General features: G+C 41.0%; 2 protein-coding genes across 13 annotated transcripts in view; one reads left to right on the top strand and one right to left on the bottom strand.

The window, feature by feature from the left end:
• Positions 1-220: 220 nt before the first annotated feature.
• Positions 221-24403, top strand: LOC147756927 (uncharacterized). Of its 5 annotated transcripts, none has more exons than XM_086984980.1 (5): positions 222-1173; positions 3812-8505; positions 8862-8907; positions 11167-11371; positions 14135-14424. In XM_086984980.1, exons 4-5 carry the CDS (start codon positions 11231-11233, stop codon positions 14348-14350), a joined length of 357 nt encoding a protein of 118 aa, XP_086841106.1. In that variant the 5' UTR covers positions 222-1173; positions 3812-8505; positions 8862-8907; positions 11167-11230; the 3' UTR covers positions 14351-14424. The 5 variants fall into 5 exon arrangements, 3 of the variants coding, with proteins under 3 accessions (XP_086841104.1, XP_086841106.1, XP_086841105.1); XM_086984979.1 differs by having other exon boundaries at positions 8862-8911; XM_086984978.1 differs by having other exon boundaries at positions 221-1173; positions 3812-8911.
• The window catches only part of LOC111246347 (glutamate receptor ionotropic, kainate 2-like), a 294379-nt gene continuing 288265 nt past the window's right edge, over positions 19204-25317 (bottom strand). For all 8 annotated transcript variants that reach the window (XM_022795808.2, XM_086984972.1, XM_086984973.1 and 5 more), the window contains 6 exons: positions 24229-24435; positions 23194-23515; positions 22106-22442; positions 21370-21501; positions 19823-20078; positions 19204-19377 (listed from right to left, as the gene is read on the bottom strand). In XM_022795808.2, the coding sequence (XP_022651543.1) occupies positions 19204-19377; positions 19823-20078; positions 21370-21501; positions 22106-22442; positions 23194-23515; positions 24229-24435 (1428 nt within the window). The remainder of the gene's footprint in view (positions 19378-19822; positions 20079-21369; positions 21502-22105; positions 22443-23193; positions 23516-24228; positions 24436-25317) is intronic.

Genomic DNA, 25317 nt, shown 5'->3' with positions numbered 1-25317 from the left:
GACGGACACTTTGCATTGGATGTGCCACACATGTATCTAGCATATAGCGCATAAGCGTTCAGATGAAAAAATTAGGGCGATGCGACCTATACAGCCGCACCACGTATAGATTCCTTCACAGTCCCCTTTCCCTGATAGCCTAGTTTAACCGACTATGGCCAACAACTACTGCGCTCTGCTAGCACCAAATGATGCCGGCGCTCGTCAACATAAAACATGTGCAGACATCGTACTGACAGAGGCAGATTTATGAATAGCTTGGGCGGTCACATGTAGGTCGTTACTGCTGACGGGAGCGCAGGCCGTCGCGACTTTATGCCATCGGTTTTGCTGCGAAGCGTCGAATTCGAAGCCTTCCAGCAGTCGAGCCTAACAAGCCAATAACGGTCGTGGTAGTTCCATAGCGTTACTTTGCAGTTTGGATGAGGCGAAGTCTGCCTCGTGTCTACAACTGCTAGTCCTACTATTATTCAGTACAATTGCACTACTGACATCAGCGACCGGGTGTATGCGCGTTAGGCCGGTTTCCCCGCCGGTTCGTTATGTAGATCTGATTGCATTCGAACTAATTTGGTGTCTACCTAGCCCGTGAGGTCATATTGGCATGCGTGGGCCTAGAACGGGATCCTTACCCTCTGAAGAGCCAGTACATTTAACTAGTTCATTTGTTGTGTTTATGGATGTAACGTATAACCTTGCCTCAATCGGTGCTTTAGTGCTCATTTACAAGCCCTTAGCAAATATGTTCTGAAATGAACAATTCAATGACACCATTACGTACGTCTGAGGATATTCATGAGAGTATGAACGCCGTGGACATCGCTAAATGTTTGAGATACGATTAAACGGTGATAGAAGCAAAAGGTAACACCCACACGTTGTTCTGATCAAGGTCAAACATATTGAAAAAATTCAGTTGCTTCGAAACTCTGCTCTAAAGCACTGGGTCGTATAGTCGCCCATTAAATAGGTCTTAGCGAGGATGCCGATACTCTACAAGTTACTGCCGGCAATCTTCGGAACGCCTGAATATGTGGAGCCAATTTTCGGTCCACAGATTCCCAGTATTTGGTGGAAGAGCTATGGAATACATCTGTTTCTGCAGTTACTACTTTTTTTGATCATCGCATTCGCCGGCACTTTCTTCATCTGGATGATGTGCAACATTCGTAGGTACGTACACCCACTTATTATTACGTCGTGCATTTCAATACTTGATAACCTTTGTCCAACTTGTACTAAGTTACTAATATTACATAGGCATGTGGATTCGATTATATAGTTTGTTATTGCCTAATATGAAAATCCCTAGCCATTTAGTAAGTTATTCTCTTTATTTGTATGAGGGAATTGCGGTTGACTTCGGTGAAACTTTGCAGTCAAACTCAAAGCGACACTCGAGTGATTACAGTTCTGCCAGCTTAAAAAAGAAAGTTGTCCGGCTCCTTACAGGCACATTGTGCGTTTCATTGCTTCAACTTTACTGTTGGATTTCAGTGAGCTTTGTTCTTATCCGAGCCTATCAGACTGACATTCCAATATTGTTGTTGTACCTGGTTTATTGTGGCAACTTTAATCACCCCAATGGAGCATTTAAGGCAAATTTGACAAACCACAGGCCTGGACTTCAATATTCTACATAGCTAATACGATTACTACCAATGACTCGAGTTATTTTTTTGGGTAAGTTATTTACTTGACCCACGAGTCTGTTGCACACCGCTCCATTCGTATACAGCTACTAAAGATGTGTCGATACTGGGCGTTGTGCGTGTACATCCTACCGATATATGTACATCGATTGAATAGCGTTTTCGATCGAGCAGATTCTAGTCTTCTGCTAGAAAAGTCGAAACATCTACGTTTTTATGAAATCAATCTAAAGTGATTTCGCTCTCAATTCTCAGATTAAATTCGAACAATGATCATCGTCAGTCCTACCTAACGTTCCTTTGCGTTTTTCCATTGTTATGTGTGCTATATTCGTTTAGCAATGTTTAGCAAAGGACGCAAAGCACTTTAATTATCTTCAAATGGGTTGTGCGATCGTGAACCATTTTTCTTATGCTAGAGAGCGCCAGGGACAAGGTCAATCGAGTCTGTTGATTTCATGACAAATGATTGCTTATCTCACATTAAAAGTCTCTAGTCTGAAAATATGGAGCCTCCTCTTACAACTCGACTAAGAAATTGGTCATGCTACGCTTTCTTTTGTCGGATCCGAGAGCTTTAGCTAGGAAAATGATGAGTACATATTTTATTAGCGAACCGGTTACGTAATTAATCAAATCTACGGTATTTTTCGATATGAAGTCAGTTGTTTTACGGAGCTCATTCTATTGTTATCCAATCCACCTGAAAAAAGAGCATATTTTTTTGTGTTTAGACACTTTTATTTTTAAGAGACTTTGATAATATTATGTGTTAAAGGGTTAAAAATTTGTACAAGCATTTGAGCGAATCCAGAAAGCAAGCCTTGAAAACAACTTTTTTTACCATTACATTAACTGTTCTGTTGTGTGAATGTGCTTACATTCAAAATCTTATTTATTATCAGCTCATTAGTTTGGAACGCAACAGGGGCGTATGCCCCATTGAGCACATATACCCGCGCGGTGGGAGGCGCCGCGGTATAACAAAAAAGGTAAAAGAAAAAGATGTATTATTATACACTTCTTCCTACGCTAGAGGTTATAGACATCCAGTGGAGAATAATTGTTCGGAATAGCCATTAAACGCACAATTGACCGCCATATAGTAGTTGAATCCGTCAGCCATGACGTGTGCTGAGTTTGGGTCACAGGCCATTTGATATTGACATTACATTCTCACTGCCTAGTGCTTCACTGGCTGCTAAAAGCCTCTCAGATTCTGTATCTTTTAGCCCTCGGTAGGACGTGCAAGGAATTTATAATTCACTGCCCACACGACTGGCGAGAGCGCCTAATTTAAAACGGATGTCCTGCGTTCGTTCTGTATAAACGCTAACCGAAAGTCATAAAGCCAGCTTATCTAAACTGCAGCGCAACGTGTTGCATAATACTGGAACATTCATTTATGTTTGGTCCTATTCAGTCCGCACTAGAGCCTTCTTGCAACAAGTAATGATACTTTTAACTCACTTAGTAAAGCATACACGTTGAGCTAAGTAACTGTGTTTGATAGGCGTGGAATTGTGAAGGAGGCAACCCCGTGCAGGCCTAGCATAAGGTCACGACCAGTTTCGAATATTGCCACAAAAATCATTTACGTCCTTAACAAACAGATGCTACGAAACGGGATTTAGTTAATAATAGAAGATCTCGTAGGAAAAAATGTTCATTTTACTAGTTTCGAATGGTGTCAATGGTTCGACAATAGATGTACCTGTCGTATGCGATCGATAGAGTAAAGCGTCTTCTGATAAAAGTAGCCGCACCCTATGCTGTCACGTGTCCCTCGAGACTGTCGGTAAAATTAATTGTATGAAGCCAGTTTCATCGCGAGCTAGTAAATAGCTGAAAAAATAATAAATCCATGTAGCAATGAAATTCACTGACGTTCAGAGGTTTCTCATGTCTGATCAAGTAGAATGCTATTCCTAGGTAATTTATGAATTATCTCATGCTAGAGTACATTCTACAAAGGAGTCGTAGTTAGTAACTAATTATTGCTACTAATTAATAAACTAACTATTCTTACTAATAGAAGTTAATTATAGACCTTTCGTTATGGCTTAGGGGCATATGCATGCTATATCTTGCAAGCGAACGTATTAACTTCCTAATAAAGCGCCACCAGCTGTTTTACTTTGTTGATCACGTGCTTTCAGATACATTCCACGGAAACCATTCGACGAAGAACAGCTTAATCCTGCTCAGGAACCCCCCATTGATTATTCACCACCAGCTCGAAGAACCTTTAGTCAGCCTAGAACTGTATCTGCCTACTCCGTAGCTAAGACATATTGAAGTTGCTTCAACACAACTTATAAAAAATGCAAAACTAGATAATCGTCTCAGATCGTATCGCCTCATGTTGATTTTGCCTTACGAAGTGCCTCGCATTCATAGTAATAAGAAGTAATAGGAGGCTGAGCACAAATAAACTGTAGTTCATTTTCCGCTAGTCATCAAGGGACGAATCAAGGACATCTTCTTGCCATCTCTGACAATGGAAAACGACGAACATGTCCAGTTAACCAGCATAACATACACTGTTGTTTTCTCATCAAAAAGAAATTACCTAACGTGTCTTCTTGATTTAATATTACACGTTCCGTCAACTTTTTCCAATACTGCGCAAAAGGATGGTGGCGTTATTTGCTTCGTCGCTTTGTGAAAAGCTACCATAGATGCGAAGAATCTAGCATTTTACCAGGGACACACCTCCGAACAAGGTCGTCCTCGTTGTACAGTTGAATTGATTTTCGGTGCCATTGATCTTGATATGCACACTAGCAATACCCCTTCTACGCAATTGAGTTAAACAAAAGTATCTTAATTTCAATGAGCTAGTTTATATTTTTCGCGGCTGATACAGTAGCCTCTACATCATGAGTAATCTGCTGCATATTTGCAATGTTAGATCTTAGGTTATAGTTAAAAAAAAAAGAGTAAGGCGCCTTGTAAAGCTTATCGTAATAACATGAGTATCTTCAGCGGCCTCATCGAACCAGTACCGTATGTGTGTGAGAAATAAACATTGACGTCGGAACTGCTGACTCATCGTAAGCACCGCTTCTAGTCTACCTGAACACGTACATATATGTATAATATGCTTACGCGTTTCATACACTAGAATATATATTAACGAAACATATATCTAAGTGCACCTGAAAAAGATAACAATCGGCACAATTGAATTGAATTATATTTATTGAACAAGATCAGAATGTAAATTACAGATAATAGTTTTTATATATCTTTTCAACTCTCTCTATCGCCTGTCCCTTTATATATCTTTCTTCTGTTTTTTTATCGCTCTGACACTCTTTGAAGCCATCTGTCTGTTTGTCTGTTAGTTAGTCAGTCTGTTTATTTCCGTGTTTCTGATTCCGTTTAAACTCTGCCATGTTTGTTTGCCTAGCCGTACGCTACTCGCTTCGTTTCATCCTCGGTGACATCGACATCGCTGTCATCCTCGTTTGTCTATCTCCGTCAGACTGATGCCCCCAATGTAAATCATCATTGTGAGTTCCCAACGATCATTTCCATGACCACAATTAGTATGTAATTAATTAATTAACTTTTAATGAACGCCACTATTTTGATCCTTGTCGGCATCAGCATTACCGTCGCCGACGTTATAGTGATCGGCAGAATTAGCTTATTCAGTCATTCAAGACAGCTAATTGCCTGTGTATTAACTATAACGTCGGCATTTTCGCCCACTTCCAATGAACAGTAATTTGCTTGGGTCCTGGTGTCTTTGAGGCATCACATTGCCCTATTTCGTCTCTCGTTTGAATTCCACTCATCGTCTATTCCAATATGATTTATCCGTTTACTTTGCGACGTACGAGTTATGTATGAATTCAAGATGCCTAGGCTGTAAGGTGGGCTGTGCATTCTGTTTCACCGGTCGTCAACTCCTACGCTTACAGAGGCCTCGTAAATGGGTCGAAGCGTCATCCATGACCTCATCCGCTCGGCCAGTTCGCCGTCCGTTAGAACCGTTCGTACCACAACTACTACCTCGTATATCGTATGTGGTTTTCGTTTTCCGGAAATTTCAAACTTTTACAAAATTTCAGGAATAGCAAATAGCAGAAGCGTAGGGTTATCAGTTAATGCCAATAAATCGTAGCGTCATTCACCTCGTAACCGCTTCAAGCACTTGTTGGTGTCATAGCATCGTTCATACTTTTTTAAAATATTCCCTTGTCTCATGGCCGGCGGAAAGATTGAGTAAGTAGTATATATAACTGAAGAGTTCAGTCTTAGACTCATGCACTTCGAGCTCTATTTTCTGTATCTTTGCACAGCGATACTCGAAGGGCAAGCGGACGCAAGACACCTAAGAAAAGCCTTCGTCTCGTCAAGGCCTATTTTGGGTGCGACGTTCAGCAAAATTCGTTAGCATATAGCGTAAATGTTGTTGTTGCTGCTGATGGAATTATAAAATATAACATATGATGTACAATAGTAATTATAAAGCATAATAATAATAATAACAACAACGTTTATAACCTTTTTTTGTTTTTGTTACAGTGATTACGATTTGTTATCTTGATTTTATTGTCTTCCTAAGTATTCTTGTTATTAGTTAAAGAGTTATTTTGTTAATGACGCTCCGGTTGTTTGTCCTTCCGTCTAACAGTAAACAACAAGACGTCACTACTGGATAGACCCTTATTACAGTGATTGTTACTGATATTGGTTAGTATGTAGTATTCGATATGACGTCAACGTAATTTAGCCCTGAATATGATTTAGGCATTGTATATACTTTCTGACTGCGAAGTACACAGAATTCTAAATCCAAGCGTAATCTGTTTCTCTAAACAGAAAAAAAATTATGTTATGTTATTAAAAATGACAATGCTATCTGCAGCAAGACTGACTGCCTTCACGATTTTTCACGTCGATTATTTTTTAGTAGAACTGTTTACTTGAATGAAAGTTAGTACGGGCTTTATTTATTAATCGTTATTTGTATTAGCGCTTATTGCTGGAAGCCATGACTTTGGGCAACTTAATCACGTAACGTGGCACTTTTTGTTAGCCATTTGCGCAACTGCAGTGAATTTGTTGGTTATTACGTCGATCACCTTTGCACGGTGACAGTGTTTAATTGTTTTTGGCAACCGATTTCTCCGTTCTTTTTTCTGCCTACTCCATATAGTCAATACAGAATCCATGATGTGGTGCGTCGTTATCCACCGGGATATCGTTCCCAATAATAATAGATCTAGTTTTCGCGAGTCTGTTTCCTTTCATTTGTCTGTCTCGCGATCTGCTCGTGAATCTTCAAGTCCCGCTCTTTCTATTTTCGCTTTTTTTTCTTATGTTTTCTCTATATATTATTAATTCGATTCTCCTTGTTGCTTTCGCAGCTGTTAAGTCTCTCTTTGTCCCTTACAGTATGCTTGACTGTGTTAGTGAATGTCAATATCGGTGTATGTTTGATGTTTAGCATAATGCAGTTTTCTATCGTACGTGTTTGTCGTGTTCCTTTATTCCTTGTCCTTTTCTCCACGGGTGCCCTTTTCCTATCGCGCTGTCTTTTTTATAATATTTCGTCTTCTCGCGCTAAACTGTATTCAGGTATCAATAATGAGACTTAATCTGCTTCCCGGCCACGCCCTTCGCCGACGTCTGCCACACATTATTGTAATCAATATATAATAATGCTAATTGTTGTTATTATTTTTGTTATAATTAGCGTCATGCACTATCATCTGTCTCCATTCGCCTTCTCTCATTCCCTTGTCGTGTTTGAGACGGGCTGTCCTTTATTGACATGTTTTATTTAAAGCGGACAATTTTCATTCAACAGACTATTTGGCCGATAATTTGGGTAAAGGCTTTGATAGATTTTAGTTTTGAAATCTGTTGTCTGGTAGAATAATAGCTCGCCTCTTGACATACATACGCACTCACAACACGCAATTCAGTCTCTCTCAACCAACTTTATTTCAGTCTAGTCGGGCTTGCTATGCACAAGATGACGCCGACCCGACCAGGGCGCCACCACTCAGTCCATTTCAAATTTAAATAATTGGCGCCTTCGTATTTCAACGTGTCATGTTATAGTTTACCGAATCGGTACTATTATCGTTGTCCTCATCGGCATTAAGCGTATATGACTTGTGTCGGGCACACACAGACAACCCCTCACACACATATATATATATATATATATATATATATGAATCGTATCATTTCACCAAGTTCTTTCTTAGCTTACTTCGGGCGCTTTATCTTATCAACTATTATAATTTGTATCAGCCGTCTATTTATCAAATGTTTTACTTTAGTTCAGCGATCGTTTTTCTTGTTACTATATTAGTCCTTCTCAATATTTAATTTTTTTTCGCGGACGACGCCAAAGCATGACTTTGTCAAATGCGAAATATAAATTATCCATTTTAGAGACACAACATGTTTTCTTTTCGCTCATATTTACCTAATATGTGTGTTTTCTGTTGTGTTTCTGTTATCGTTCTTATTATAGTAAAAGTATACGTGCCAGCCGCATGACGCCTGGAGCTACTGAAGCTATGTCTTGCCGTCCTGCCTTTTATTAAATATTGTTTTCTTTCTTGTCTACGTAAAGCACTCTCGTTCTCCTTTCATTAAGATACCGTTGTATTTATATTAGTAGTAATAATGCGTTAAATTAACGTCTTTCCTTTACGTACTAGTGTCATTTTTCTCGTTCGTTCCTCCCTGTCTCAAAAATGCGTGGTCGACGGTGAGACTCAATTATTAAGTTCAGAATGAGACTCTTTTTGCCGCTCCCTTCTTCGTGGATGGCGCTGCATCTTCCGACCGTTATTTTCCGCTGTTTACTTACAAGCTGGTAAGGAAAATACCTATGAGACACTATAACACCGTATCTACATCATCCGTTATACATGCATCCCTTTGCTTCGCTCATCTTTACCACCCGTATTATTGTTCTAATTATAGTTAATGTTAATTTTATTATATCGTTAGAATGAGCTATATCAACCTGTTCTTACGCATATCTCAATTCGTATGCGTCCATTCGATCTGTTCGAATCACTCGCCCTACCTAATATCTACACGAAAGCCTTCCTCACCAATGAACGCATCATGTTAAATTGGATCTACACCAGATCCTCTCTAGTAATGTGTAGCTCGAATCATATTGTTGTTAGCTCACATCATTATTTCATCTTTTCGTTTTTTCAGTTTCATTCTGCCATCGGTCTCAATCGTGTATCATCGTTACGAGTGTGTAGGTATGAATAGGTTTCGTCGACTTATTTTCAGTTATTCTGCTTTCATTTTATAAGTATATAATGTGTTGTTTATCTATATTTGTCTCCTATGAAATGCTCCATAGTTATGGTTTTCTACTTCGGCTTTAAGTAACTGCTGTATAGAGAAGTTTTTCGATGAGCCTAGTTAGAGGGCGCTGCTATACATAGGGCTATGGAGAAACTCTTTTTTAGGGAGTCCTTGTGTGGGTTTGGGGACGGGGGAACTCACAGCAGGGAGAGTAAATTCTCTTTTCAAGTTGTTTGGTATAATGTCTTGTTGTTAAGGTAGCTACTAGACGAAACATGCGAAGGGTCGTGCGTCCTAGTCGACGAGCCTGCCTAGCTAAGGCTAGCATACCCGTGTTCGGACTGCACGGACCATCTAACACCATATTCAGTTCGGGTGGCCGCCATAGATCTGGATACACACGGCAGATAGCAATGATCGATTTTCAATAATGAAAATCACTACCCTTATTACAATCATGCCTTCTGCGTGTCTGTATATCACTGTGTATGTGCATGGCCCAAGATTGCATCTGACTTTGAAGGGGTCCATAAAAGGGGACCGAGACCCCACTGCACGTTTGAATACGCCGCGTTGCATGTTGCTTTTGTATCAGTTTTCTTTTTGGTTGGTACGCGCTGCTGTACGCCGGCTACTACGGATTTTATCTTCTATCTGCTCTATGCATAAGATTATGTACAGGCTGCGTGCGTCTGCTCCTCAGCTTCCGAACCCATCTCAGACGAGGTCTGAACGGTCACTTCGTCACCGTTTGATCGTCCTATTGGAGGCTAGCAGCGCTGGTTATTATTCCGCCCGGTGCAACGTGTACGCTACTAAATTCAACTACCATTCGTTTTCCCGCGACATAAAGTTTGCCTTTTTATGTCTATCTATCTTCCATTAGCTTCCATCGTTTGTAGCATCTTCACTAGGCTGACTGTCTATCCCGGATAAAGACAACGAACATACGTAGTATCAGATTATTATTGTTCTATTGTAATCTCTGTATGACGCCGACGAACCTAGTAGGCGGCTTGCAAGACTGGATTGTTAAGGTGTGTAACTCGTCGTCGCCGTCATCGTGCAAGGGGGTCCGGTATGGGTGCCGCTCATGTGAGCACGATTGAGCAGTATGACTTGTCTATTACCGTTATTATCATATATCTGCATCGTAATAGTTATTATAGTTATAACTATGATCCGTATCGCTATATCTATAGGTATATAACTTTAGCTCGTTCACAGTAAACGCTACAGTGTGTTATGATGTGCTCTTTGTGAAAGGTCACATAAACGTGTGTGTCGATTTGTTTGCGTATGTTACATATCTAATGGATGAGTGAGCAAATCGTCATTTTAGCTCATGTGTTTCTGTATCTAAACATGTCCGCGTGTAAATGCGTGCGTGTCTGTCGTTGTATATCTATATTGTATTCGTAAAAATAATCCTAATGAAGCTCAATAGCGTTCACATTTTTTGTCGTTATATATATATATATATATATATATATATATATATATGTATATGGCGTGAACGTCTTACTTGCTATCATTATTGGATCAGATAATTAATTTCATCATCCGAATTACCGTCACGACTGACTCTTCGTGTCAATTCATGTTTTTTCTCTGTTATTAATGTTATTTAGATAGATACCAATAATATCTTAATTGTGTTTATGTCGTGGCATACGTTTGTTGTGGCGTGTGAATGTGTGGTAGATGAAATGGTGTTTTTTCAGTGCTGTTATAGATTATCAGTGGGGAATGTTCGTTATGAGGAATAGCTGATTAAATTTTATTATTATTATTATTATTATAGCCAGCTGGCCGGTCCGGAAGTCTAGTTAGGCCCCATCAGAGGAGGTACCTCTTCTCGGATCCTGGCAACAATCTCTGTATCATCTGTATGTATATTTTGTTAAATGTCGTATCCTATATGAGTAATGACCTCATGACCAGATGTGAAGTTGCCAAAAGATCACTTCTGCCAAAGATCAATTGAAGTGTGCTTACGCATTCCGCTAACAAGTATAATTAATGCTGGGCTAAGCCTAAAAGATTAGCCCTAGCAAACAGAGGGTCGAAATTGTTACCCTCAAATGTTTGCTTCTCTTGTATACGTTCTGTGAGCCTAGTTAATTATAATAATAATAATAATAATAATAATAGCGGTTATGCACGAGTAAATACATCGCAGGAATAATCAGTATGGTTCTCACAGGCGTGCATAATAACCTCGACTCTGGAGTACTGACTTCCCGAAAAGGCGTTGTCATAGCCATCACATGAAGCTAGTGACACCTCAGCGTCCACTTAACGAAAGGTCCCTGCAGATATCACCAGCTCCAGGAGTCGTTTTCTGTTCGGGAGCGACCCAGCTTCGAGGAAGCGCACTTAGAGAGCATGCTTGTCTTGACACCGTCGAGGTAATTTTCACCATTTGAAAACTTTCATGACGCGTTTCACGTACGATGAACGGTTTGGTACGTCTCGAGCGTTTATAGCACGTTATTTTACAACAATCTTGAATTATATCATAACAACTATCGTTTAGTATGTGATTAACGTGCGCGGGCACGCGGACCAAATATGCACGTCGACAGAAGGAGTTACAGCTAAATACGCGGCCAAAAAATCAACACGATATCAGTGTTTCGTCAGTTCACGAGCTCACAACACACATGATAATAATATATATTGATGATAGTCATAACAACGAAGTGCCTGCGTCTCTCTGCGGTACTCCTTTATGACAAAGGAAAAAACATGATAATAGACAGACAGCGTTCTAGCGTTCTTTCCGACTATTCAGACAGCGACTCCGTCAGGATCCGACATGAAGATATTACGATAAAGCGCTGTAACTACCTGGTTTGATACCAATAACGATGTTGAGCCAATCGGCTGGTCAAGACGACAGAAGCACGTGCAGATACGAACATGCAGACGTCGGATTCGGGAACCCAGTGTATTCGTTGATCCGGATTTGCGAATTGGGCATGTAATTCGAAATAAAGTCACACGATGGGCTTTCAAGAACGCTGAGACATCGCGTACAGGGCCAAGATATATGGTAGGAGCGTAAATGAAATGTTGTTACAAAGGTTGTGATGCTCTTAGAGCTTGTTCTTACATTATAACACACATTAGGTCTCACACTGCCAATAAACTTCACCCGTCTATATTAGTGAAATGAGTGCCACATATCAAAGTAATGTTCGACTATTAGTGCATTGATTACGTAGTACGAGTAAATACGTAGTTGACGTCAGTATCAGCGCTATTGTCGCCAACGAGATGTCGCGGTCAGTTGATTTTGTCTTCAATAACCTTTCGAAAGCCTGCCCAAACAAACGAAGCTGTTTTGCATCGACGATTATCTCTACATTGCTGAGTCCGGTATCATTTCAGGGTGCACATCTGGACGAAACTTAATACCTTTGGCCTAAATGCCCAATGGGTAACAGCTGCAGCTGGTAGTTATAGCAATGCTGGCAGTAGGCATTTTGTAGGCTTACCCCAGTAAGTCGATGCAAACAGCAGATTAACGAAGAAAATAGTGAACGGACTAGACATATTGGTACTGGCTCGGGCTTGTTTTTTCGCTTTACCTGTATTCTTTTCCTATTTCGTCTTTAACAGGTCTTTGACAGATTTCAAGTCATGTGCGTTATGCCTTGCCCTTTCATTATCGTATTTCGAGTTTAATGTTATCATTATTATAATTGTATCATTTTTCGGTGCACTTAACAACTGCCATCACATTACCCGCTGGGTACGTACAATGTATGTGTGTCTGTGCTGTGCAATAAATCGATTAGCTTATATATGTTTATTATCATTTTTCTTTATTTTTTTTTTCTTATTAATAGCCTTTTTTGAATTGCTTGGTGTAGTTTGTCATAGATGTTTATCTGTGTGTCTGTGGCTGCGTGGGTATGCGTGGGGGTGTGTGTGGCGTGTGTGTGTGTGTGAGAGTTGGTCATGTGTTTCGTCATTCTTTGTCTTCCCCTTTCGATTTTTCCTTAATTAATTAGAGTAATTGAGGAAGCAGTGTGCTGAAAAAATGTGCTTATTTTATATCGACCCTTTTTTTACCCTGGTGCCATGTGATCCATTGAACAACTGCAGGGTTGGTCTGTCTGCACAGATTTTTGTTTTTTTTTCGGGGCTTCATTGCGTTGTAGTTGTTGCTTTCAAGACACCTAGATTAGATATAGAATAGAACAGTGTAGAGAAGAAGAGATAACAAAATTTATGGCGCATATGGTGTTGTCGATTCGTCCTTTCCATTTTCTCCTTAGTTATTTGGCGCCAGCTCTCGATAGCTTTCTTTCGTTTTTGCTTATTGCCATAGTCGCGTGCTCAGATATACGGATGGAATTGCGATGTTTTTTGTCGACTTGTGAGATACATGTGCAACAGTTAGCTATGTCATGTGTCGCAACGTGTAAAGGTTGACAATATCTACGTACATGCACGTTAGCAAAGCGGGTCTCGCCAAGGATATGCACTAATACATCATTTGCCCTTTTCCGTGGTTCTGGAGCCTCCATACCGACAAACACGAAAGTAGAAAATATAAAATCATTGTTGAATTGACATTTTCTAAAGTGCCCCCAGCTAGTAAATACTAGCCGAAGACAGGCGACTGTGTTTATCGCCATATGCTGCTGTTGTTGTTGTTGTTGATGATGATGATGATGATAATAATAATCATCATTATCATCATTATTGTTTAAATAAGTGCTCGGGCAATGCGTACAATGAAGTCACGAAGACCAAATCGAAACAACTCGATGTGTTTAGTTGTACCATGCGTAAGTCATGTGGTCACGACAGATCACAGTTCGACTAGTTGCCAATGACGCAAGCAAGGGGAGCGGAACATAATACGGCTCTAGTATCTTCTCTTAGGTCCACTATGATGGCCTCGGCGTCGTGATCCTATTCCTGGGACTCTGCAAAATTTAAAACCTCCAGCATGTCTCTCTCCTTTGTCGAGACATTTATCATTATGGTCACAGACGGAGTAGCGAACGTGGCTATGGTCGTGCAGGATAGTCGTAGTCATAGTGGTTCAACGTAAGAGGAAAATTGTTATTTACTTTGGTGTAATATAGGAACGTAGCATGTAATTTAATTAGTACAATTTCAATGTGTTTTTTTTTTTTCGTTCTTTTGCATAGGTCTGGTGTCATTCAGCGAACAGTGTGACTGGCCCGTTTTGCACCGGCGGACTAGGGCTCATCGACTTCGAAGAAGGGATTATTGCCCTACACTCTGCCCTTCTTGGGCAGACAGATAATCTAACCCGGGAGGCAATGACTTATATAGCACTATTAGTGGGTGCTTTCTGTTTGCGTGAAATAGAAGCAGATTTTCTTCTATCTGATGATGTGTAGAGACAGATAGAAACGGTTTCCCTTGGCGGTGCTCGCAACAACAATTGTAGAATATACTGTGTTATCATTATTTATATCTTTTGCTTGTTATCGTGCGGCATCGTAATACAGTTATCTTAGTCGTTATAGGTATTATTCATTGTTATCAATAATCTTAGCATTACTAATATTAGTATCACGTCAATGCAAATACGTGGAAAACGTTTCTCCTGCGTTGATCTCCGTGTCCGTGTGCGGGTGTATATGTTTCTTTTTTGTGTGATTCGAGTAGGCGCTCACTCCTCGTGTTTGATGATAACATCGATTCACTTCATTTGTCTTCGTGTACATAGAAGTGTTCCGTATAGATAAACGCCAGCTTGACACTTTCGTGCTTATAATTGAGTAAAGATTCAATGTTGAACTGCTGAGCTTGTCCTGTCAACTGAAGTAGTTGCTTTGTTTTTATCAATGCCTCTCCCTGTTCAGTAGCTGATAAAGTTGTTTGCGAAACCAACAATTGTTATTGGGGGTAGAAGGTTAAGCCCTGTTTAAGGAAGGCCTTGGTTTAGATTAGGCGCCTCGGATCTGATATATATTTCATTTCTATTGTTGCTGTAAGGGGCATTTCCGCTATTAATTGATTGTGTTTATTTTAATCTCGGTCGCAGTTGATTCTCTGTTTTCGTTGATCGTGCTCTCATGGTATGTGTGTGTGTCATCCTACTTGATGCCTTCGTTTGACCTGTTTAGTATTGGCTCGTGTTTTTTTTTCGTGTTTTCGTGTGGTAAATGAAGGCGACACTGTGATTGAGTGACGCTTGAGTGTTGATTTGATTGCTTGTTGTCTCAGAAAGGCTGCTCTGGCTGTGGGCCACTGGCTATATCGTCACCTTTAACAGTTATTGACTACGAATGTCATATTGTTTTTATTAGTTTCATTATTGTTACTAATGGTAGCAATCGCTGACTAGTTCCTGTTGCTGTTGTTATTGAAATCATCGAGTCTCGGTCGTATCTATTTTTAGCTTGAGTCGCGACACCGCTACCGCTCCGACAGAGAGTCGTCAACTAAAAAAGCTGAAAGAGTCCTCACCTGGAGCTCACGCTCCAACGCCGGATTGACCAGATAGTTAAATGCGCGTTGATTTTTAGTCCGACAGGCTTCTACCAGTTTACAAGTAATCACGGGTAGCTTTACACACAAATTTGAACGAATCGTATTTCGTCTATTGATCGTAAAGTTCGCTATTTTGGGCTGATCTGGAACAGGTCTCGAGCGGTAGGATGTCCTTCATGTGTTCTATGCCCTCGAAAATCAGTAGATATATATATATATATATATATATATATTTCTCTCTCTTTGCTCTACTTATGTGTACTTGTTTCGTTCAGTGATCTTGCCTGTTATATTTTTCCCCATTTCATCCTGTTTCCGTTTGACGTTATCTAACGGTGGTTGGTTCTAGTTTCCGTAGATAACCATCGATATTGACCAATTGAACAAACACTAATAATATTGTTAGTCGAATTGATGAGAGCTATAGGAGGCGTACATTTTAAATACTGCTACCCCTTCCCTTTCCCCCCCCATTTCAATTCATATAGCCGGCACTCCACAGGGTTCATCTCCGTAATAACATTATGTTTGACATTTGTATCATGTCATAATAATCGTTTTGCAAATAAGTTATTACAGTTATTCTTACTTTTATCATGCAACTTGGTTCGTCATTCATTGATCCATACTATGAATAGTAGTATAAATACGCGTAAAAATCATCATTACGCATTGAGTAGTATTTTTCTTTGGCATTTGCTATGAGTGAAGAATCACAATCAATATATACGATATATATATATATATATATACTATACGTTAGTCATATGTATAATGTTTATGTATGTGTGTATAGCGTGTTACTATAATTAAGATTATCGTACACGTTTTTATCTATATATATATATATATAGTATAGCGTATTAGCATATCGTTATTATGATGGTAAATATTATGATCATCATTGCTATTGTTATCATTCATGTTGTTATTACTATTGTTTTTAGTATATTGGGAGCGTATGAAAAAGTCGCTTATGTCTCTCAGCTTTCGTATACTATTCACAGATTATATAACAACAACAACAACAACACACTATGCTTTTCTCTCCGACGTTTCACCTTCATGTGTGCAACTATCGTATGTGGACGCCCCCCCCCCCCCCCCCGCGCGGTCCATCGTCCACCAGTTGAAGTCACCTCGCTTAACCTTATCATCAGTTAGCTCCCGGCCCCCCCCCCCCGTGTCCACTCCCGTCTGCTCGGTGTCATTAAACGGGGGCTGATCAGGTTCAGCCTCTGCCACCTACTGCGGGTCGGCGGACTGATAGGTGTTTGGCATCGAGCCCTGTTCCATGTGGTCATATGAGGTGCGGTAAATTTGCGGGTTCTGGACATTGTTGTCGACGCGCTGCGGTCAGCTCGAAGCTGTTTTGTCGTTCTAGTGATGCTGGGCATATTCTAATAGGGCAATGTTAACTGCTACTAAAGTGCCAGTGTGACACAATGGTCGTTCGTAGGTCGCCGTCGACCGTCGCCTCCAGTGTGAACGCACACTAAAATAGTATAGTTTGCTCTTAACGACCTTAGCTCCGCTGCGCGTATTTGTATCGATTTTTTCTTTAATTGGCGTTACTTCTGTTATTATTATCGCTAGATTATAATAATGGATGGTAATCGTAGTTGTTTTGACAGGCCATGTAGTTCTATGGTATTAGTTCGATCTTCGTTGTCGCGCGACAAGCTATCGCTCAGTCGACGTAGTGAGTTTGTTGGCGGGATCGGCACGTTTTGCTTATCTGTTCCGGTATTTTACTACATAACTGATGGCATATTGTTGTCGTCGATATATAGGCGTTGAGCAATCTTCGAAAATGGGTCGTTTTAGTTTATACTTTTCGTATCGTTCTCATCCTTAATGAATTGTTATTGGTCTGTGTCTATGTACAATTCGTTCAACTTCGACGAAGTATGTTGACTTTATCTCTGTTTTGTGACATTCGGCCACCCTTATTGAAGTATTCTTTCATATCTATAGGAGACAGAGCTGTTATCTCGAACCAGCGGCGATCGTGAGTCCGCATAGTTGTAAGTGATAGGGCCACATTGCTGTACAGAGGCTGGGCGTGGCTGCAGCTGTTGCTGCGCGATTTCGTTGAGCCCCGAATGCGTCAGCGTTCTTGGTTCGCGATTGTAAAAGCGTCTCTGCCGGCGATGCCATAGTCGCCGTTCTGGTCTCTGTTTGGTCTTTCTTGTCTTTGATCCTTTTCTGCTATCATTTTTCACCTTCTAATTGTTTGTTTGCTTCCTCAAGTGCTTTATTCTATCTACTGGTGCTACTGTTTGTGTGGCATGTGGAGTCATCCTCTGTACGTAGTTAGTTTCATTGGTTTTCTTTGTTTGTCACTACGTGATGAACATACAAGTGTCTATGATGACAGTCCGTTGAGGCTGCTGATTCATATCGCTATACTCCAGTGACTGTTATTTGTTGCTATGTTATTTTTGCTTTGCTTTACTTTGTTTTTCTTTTTTTGCTGTTGTTGGAAGCCGAGAATGAGTCCGCTATGTTTGCGTCTGAGGTGTCGCGTGCCGGATGACGGGAGTCCAAGGGCGTCAAGCAGGTACGTCGGACGGTCCAGCTGTTGACTACTGCTATCGCCTTTTCTAAATGCATTCTTCGATATCGAGAAGATGTCGCTTACCAAATTCCTTAATGCTCGCTAACTTTCTTGTGTTCAGGTTACATACATATAGGTTACTTCATTCTGAACTCTTTCTTTCTCTGTCAGTTCCGTAATCCAGCATTCAGCGTGAACTCATCTTCATGATAGAGTGCAGCAGAGTAGAAGCTTATCTGTTCGTTCAATCATTATAGTAATAATTGATTCGGAACCTTTGTAGGTATGTTTGTCCTGAAATACTTTTTTGCAAAAGTAAGGTCTGCATGGTATACGACGCTCGGTCCCTACGAGGAAGAAATGTCTGTAATACGTGCGCGATTGGTATGCTCTTATTCTGTACGACTGTGAACATGCTTCCTTGCACATAAATGGGCTAAAATTGGCGGCCATGCTACGTTTAGTGCTCTGGCAAGAGTTAACGGAACATCAACATTCTTTAACTCAGGTGGTGTGGCAGAGAGGGTTCCCGGCTAGCTTTTTTTTTGTTTTATCGTATCCGTTCTCCGTAGTCATCGAGCTAATTATCCGGAGCACTCGAGACTAGTCTAAAAGCAACCCGCCTCATCCACATCAATACAGTGATCATTCCATATGGCAATAGCGTTACTCGCATGCACATCTCTTCTGTTGATCAGACCAGTACAGCTGTCTGATACTGTTGCTGCGTTTCCTGATTTGATTTCTTCAGCGTCTCCGTTTTCATTTTACCCCAACTCTGCTGTCGCTTGTGTGTGCTACTGGTTTTAACTGGACGATCATATCCGAAAAGTCGGCCCCCCGGAACTCTGGGCAGCACAACGAGGCGCTCGTGCGCGCTGCCTCTTTTGCCTTGGCCTGAACGGTCGCTGAGGCAGTGCCAACTGCCCTATACTGCGGTCCATTCAGATCGTATAAGTCTTCCGCAATTTCAATAACGTTTGAACGTAATGGTCATCCAAGAGGTTAGTGATTGTTTTCAAATCCTGTTGTTGCCGGAAGTCTGATAGCCCCGACGCCGGGATTCTGCTTGCAGATGCTTGAATTATTGTTACTGTTCAGACCGGACGCACGTGCCAATAGCTCCAATGCGAGCTTTTCGTTATACTCGCTTAATGGCAGAGGTGCTCCGCCGTCCGGCTGTATCGCGTACACTCAGAAGTCCGACGTAAACGAGGGCAATGTCGAGATGCCGTATCGGTTGGAGAGATTGTTAGCGTCGACGGTGTCAAGCTCGGGCGTTTGCCTCGAGCTACGCACGGGCATCGTTGAGCTTCTACACGAGACCGCGAACTTCAATTGCTTCAGCATTTCTGAGCAAATCGAGACCTGTCAAGAGCACCACGAAATGAGAACAGACGTGTATAAATATATATATATATATATAGGATATAAATATGTATAAATAAATTCTCTTTCCTTTATATATATAAAGGAAAGAGGACGCATAACTAAAAGAACAATATGTTATGGGATCGGTTAAAACTTGCAAAAGGTGATAGTGGCGACAAGTGGTAAAATGGCAGGCATGTATAGCATAGGCAAATGTCTGTGTTTTTCTTCGTACAGAATCCACTAGGCAGTCTAGTTGGTAGATGGCTTGGTAATTGAGTGAATCGACGGCCATGTTGAAACCGTTTTCACTGACGAGTTATATATGATAAGTCGGTTAATTCCATTCGACGCAGTCATAGTTTACGTGCGTGTAGCATGTGATGTTTTCGACAAATAAATAAGATTAACAATTTTCCATGACGCTGATAATGAAGCTTACCTTGTCTTCCTTTGAGAGGGACCTCGCCTTCCACAAGAACTCGGCAATGCCTACCAACGCTGCCAGTAACAAACCGAGTAGAAGGACAACGAAGACGCCGCCTACGTTGGCTAAGCTAAGTTCGGTGACTGCCGATGATTTCTTGGTATCGTCGGTGCATTTGCCTCCTCCTTTGCGCTCCTTCCACCATTTCTCCTTGAAGCTGTGCAATTTTCCTGCCTCCTGCAGTTGCAGGATGCCCGACGATAGCACTTGTCTGCAACATACGAGATTGGAGCAGCAAAGTGGACACGTGCGAAAAAAAATTAGCATTGAAATAATAGTAGCAGCAGCAAGGGCAACAGCAGGACACAGACGAACTAGCAAAAGGACAGAACCCTGACATGCAGAAGACCACAGATTAAAACCTAGGGACAGAGTTGCTGGACACACCAATCTTCACGTATAGATAATAGTAGCTTTATTCCTAACGTCGTGTGCGGCCACTGGACTGTCAAAGTACATCACAGCGCGACAGCCTATAACCAGTCTTAGAAATTGATTTCGTCAACGAGGAAGTTTTCATCCTTTTCGACTGAAAATCTCATTTGGAAGGTAGGAAAAACTAGGCCAAGCGTCTGCCTAGTTTTGACGACCGAGTGCGACGACCAGCAGCTCTCATTCCTTCCCAGCGGAGCTGTAAAGTCGTGAAATGAAGAGGGGCTATAGTGGGTCGCCGTGGCTACTCTACAACCGCCACCCTCCTCAGGCGACAGATTTTCTTCACCCTATAACCAATCCCGTCCCTAGGGGGCCGTCAGTATGCTTAGGTTTTGTGCGCTGTTAGCTGGCCGCCTTGGTAATGGCTGGCGAAATCGAGGCTAACTGGGTGGGAAAGAGCTGGTGGCTGTTCTGAAAGCCAGGCAGTATCCCTCTTCTCCTTTCTGTGGGGGTTCGGGGGGGGGGGGGGGGGAGAACGTAGGAAGAGCAGTTGTTGTAACATCAACGAACAAACTGGTGAAGAAAAAGATGACGAAGAAGGAATAAGGTTACTGGCCAGCTCGACGATGAGCGATATAAGTATTGGTTTTGAATCGAAATGTGGAAGAAAGCGACTCAATATTACTTCCTAGAAGTTCACCCACATAAACTCTGAAAACAACGATGAGTGAAACTATACGATTTTTTATCGGAATCACTTTAGGCTTTTTTTTTTTGTCAAAATACATATGAAAAAAGGATTATTTGTATATGGATGCACAACATTTATAGGTGGATGATGGTTCAGATTAACAGTTATTTGTTACACATAATAACTCGCTCCGTTCGTCTGACTTGTACCTATATAAAGGTCAAGTCGGCAAAAGCATAACGGTTAAATATTTAGCTATGTTTTCTAAAACTATACTTAGCTAACCAGGCACAGCTTAGTGAACGTACTCATACTGCTTGTTGGCCTTAGGTTATTTAATTATTGATGTACCTAAGCAGTATAATACTAAGTTATATAAGGACAATTTCGCTCCTTCAGCCTATAAAGATTAATACAGATCAGTTAGTAAACCGACCTGAATGGCGAGTTCTTTACGGTGACAATGCCGTATCCTTTATTGTCGAGCAAACTTCCAATCTGGGTTAGGTTACAGTTTCTCTCGACGAGGAACTCGATCGAGGCAGATTCCATGAGGAACGCATAGTCGCTACGGATAAAAAAGTTTGTAAAAAATGCTTGGATCTGTATTGGCATACATATACGATATAAATTTTAACATTATTTGTCTAGTAATACAGAAAGGTTGACATCAAAGCTTTACCATAACAACAGTTATTTTGAGATCTTTATTTGTCCTTAATATAAGATCATCTGATATGCTTACCTTTTTTTTCATTTATATATATATATATATATATATAAACAGTAAACGTTAATACCACCTAAAAGGCTACCTGTTTATCGTGCTAATGGTACGCACATATAAAATACCACTGGCGAAATGCATATATAAAATACTACTGATGAAAAATATTTATAATTTTTATATTCCACAAGGAACACAATATATATTTTGCACATAGCTGCAGGCTCAATCAACCGCTGTAAAACTAGCTTAGACAGAAAGAGCAGATGTTCACCATGTATTGCTATTACGGCAAGCGGCTAGCAATACAATTCTGTTAAATCGATTTGTCCTGCTTTACCGCACATAAATGACACCAGATTGCTAATATTGACAGTACAAAAAAAACACATGAAAAGCTTCGCTTAAAATCGCAATGTAAGAGCTGCATATAGCACACACTAACCCATTGCTAACTCTTTGCTTTCCTTCGGCGGAGGTTGCGACATAGGTGTTGCGTTCCTCCATAAACTTGTGCATCTTCATAAATGTGGGGATCTTGGACTCCTTGAAGAAGGCTCGGGTGCTGCCGGATTTGACACAGCCATACTGGATCTTTGTTTGTTTGGCGAGGTCCTCGGCACTCTCGACTGGATAGACCGTTTTCTCGACGGTTAAAAAGGCGGCCAAATTGGCGGTGTACGATGAAATCATGATTAGTGTAAAAAAGTACCAGATACCCGCTACCGTACGGGTCGACATGGCCTTAGGAGCCAGGTCAGATCCCTGTTGCATGAGAGACCCTACAAGAGGCAGAAAAGGGAAAAGAAGAAGGCAAAATACACATAGTAACTAGAGTTAACAAAACGAGAAAAGACGCCAAGAGGAGCCCTCCTTTCTCAGGCATCAGTGGACGAATGATACCAATTGGAATATTGGTGGCAACATTCAGTTTAAGTAAACGAATAAGCGAAACCGCGCTACGAGAGACGAAAATCATCGGTAAACGAACTGAGAAGCATTGGAAAGCAATGGAGACTGTAGAGTCTCTTCGTTGCCAGTCAGGCAAATCCACCCCGAGGGCACGCCACACCTGTGTCCTGTTGCACATTGGTTGTCCCAACTAGCTCGTAGCTTTCAGTTCCGTCCTCTTTTGCGCACGGAAAACGAAAGTGTAGCGGGGCGCCGGTCCGCCTGGATACTATGCCCAGGCCCATTGTTGACTTATTGTATTACAAGCATAGCATATCGATCAGACAGGAACAAGCACCTAAGGACGCCCAGGGCTTTCGTCGCTTCATCTCGATAAAGGCCGGGATTTAGGCTTTGTGAACGTAGCGGTGGACGGTGAACTGTAGCCGTAGTTACAGTCCAACAATACGAAACAAAATAATGAAAACGAGTAAGTAAGTGAGTGTTTGTGTGTCTGTGTCTGTGTATGTGTATGTATAAGTGAGCTTTTTGTAGCAGAAGGTGAAGGGCTGACGGAACGGATAGGAGATAACCGATCTGTAAATGGAAATGTAGAAATATAAGAGTGACACTGATACGAACCGATAGTGAACCACATGGAGTTGAGTAGTGAAAAGCTGTTTTCGAGAACCTGGTCATTTTGGCGGCAGGGATGAGGATTGTCCCACTCGTAGGGCGACATGCGACCGACCAGGAAAAGCACGCATGATACCCCCAGGTATGCGCCCACCACGTATGTCCAGACCTCTGTAGAAAACGGCGACAGAAAACCGAACAATGAGGTGGCCTTTTGAGTAGGTTTTTTAAATAGAATCGAGATGCCGGTGTTCATGAACGGCATCGTGAAGTCCACTGCTGCCTCTCGAGCTGACGTAATCGTCAAGTCGGCTATTGCAAGATCCGCCTGCAATATGACATCATAAAAATGACAAAGCCAAGATAACCACCAGTGTCATTACGGAACGATTCAATTGCAAAAGTAGATCAGAATGCTTTTCTTCTTTTTGCTAAACGTCAAAGTCTTCTAGTGCTGCACCTCTAAAGTGAGTAAAGGGACGGATACTTTGAGCAAATTACAAATTCAAATTAAATTATATTGGCCCTGATAAAACGTCACTATGTGGTGGGCTAAAATTAAAAACCTTAACAATCTGAAAGAATTTCCAAATCTTAATTGAATATTGAGTAAATATCTATTCGTTATGACACATTCTACTACCCGTCATTGAGGTACCTAAAATTATTATATACCTGCAGATCCATATTAGCGTCGTAAAAAGACTCGTCTAAAGCATGGGATTATTCCTATTACCGTGTAAATTTGGACCTTGAGAAAATTACATACGCGATTTACTATTAACGAGTTTAAATAGAATGTTGATTCAGCCTAAATATTTTCCGTATCGAATATTCTAGAACGACAGATTTGTAATACCATATTTGCAAGCGTCAACTTGACCTTGAATAGAATAGGACATTTTTGCAGTGATCTTCTACATTTCGATCAGAAAATATCTAGAAACGTTTACCACATAAAAACAGAGCAGAAAATGAGTTTATTCAGATCCACAAGCATTACGCATGTTTTCCTCTTCGGCTCGAAAGTAGCAGACGAACCTTTCCGTAGACGACCTCTCCTATCATTCCGTTCCAGACACCGGTGTCGCTTTTTATGCCGTATGCACCATCAGCTGCCAGCCGGATCTCGTATGAGAATCCAAGGTCCTTGCTTAGTTCCTGCAGTAGATCGACGCAATAACCTTCGAAGCGCTCGTTGCCAGTTAGGAACTTGGCAGACTCCTTCAGCATCATGTACGGGTCCGTCTGAAACGTGTGAAATAAAATAATTTGACTATATCTACTAACAAGCGCAGCTAGATATGCTATTTATAAGAAATGAACTTTACGAACACTTACCGAAAAATGAATAAACAGTTACTCTAAAAAATGAATCTTTGCTTTCTTTTTCGAAAGCCACGTCCGAGGCACTTTTAATAACGTTATTCAATTTGGAGTGAGCTTAGCACATGGTCATGTAACAGCGTAAACATAATCATCAGTTGATAGGCCCGCGTAACTCTGCTGTAACTTATAGGGAGAACGCTTCTGTGTAGCGAACGCAGTACAGAAAAAAATAATCGCGGTAGATCTAGCCGTTGCAATAAATTTTGTTTCGCCCAAAGAGCCCACCGACTCCGATCAAATCTGTCATTACCTATAAGAGTTTCAAAAACGGATAGTTGAAGCTGACTGATGCTGATTTCACTTGCCAAAAAAAAAGAGGCGAAAATTATGAAATTTTGAATTTCAATGAAAGCAGAGCGAAACGAAAACTTCTGCTTAGAGGTTAGTTAATTATTAGTATTTTTGAACTGGTCAAACGGCGGCAACGCAGTGGTGTCATAAGTAATCAGGTGTCTGGATGAATTTTGATGAAAAATGTTTGTAAGGCATTGGGCATTTTCGTTGGTTTTGGAAGTAACTACTACACTACAATAAGCATAAAAGAAAAATTTCAACATCAGTAAAATTATATCCCGATAGATAGCTAATTACAATTAAATCACTGTTAATGAAGGCTGTTCAGTAAATCTAGAACGCTATAAAGCCAAATGAATTGATCAGGCGAAACGTACAGCCAAACCTTTTTAAAGGACACATAAATGGTCATCTGCCCACTTCGCTTCGCTGTCGTGATCCAAATTG

Source organism: Varroa destructor, unplaced genomic scaffold (genome assembly GCF_002443255.2).
Source record: "Varroa destructor unplaced genomic scaffold, Vdes_3.0 BEIS01000003.1, whole genome shotgun sequence".
Lineage (NCBI taxonomy): Eukaryota > Metazoa > Arthropoda > Arachnida > Mesostigmata > Varroidae > Varroa > Varroa destructor.
The sequence above is the reverse complement of the archived record's forward strand: the minus strand, read 5'-3'. Positions and strand labels throughout refer to the sequence as shown.

What these genes read in the sequence shown, in the direction of transcription:
- LOC147756927 (XM_086984978.1), top strand. Translation starts at nt 11,231, where the DNA reads ATGAAGCTAGTGACACCTCAGCGTCCACTTAACGAAAGGTCCCTGCAG. An exon ending in CTTGTCTTGACACCGTCGAG is followed by an intron (nt 11,372 to 14,134) that starts GTAATTTTCACC and finishes TCTTTTGCATAG; the next exon opens with GTCTGGTGTCATTCAGCGAA.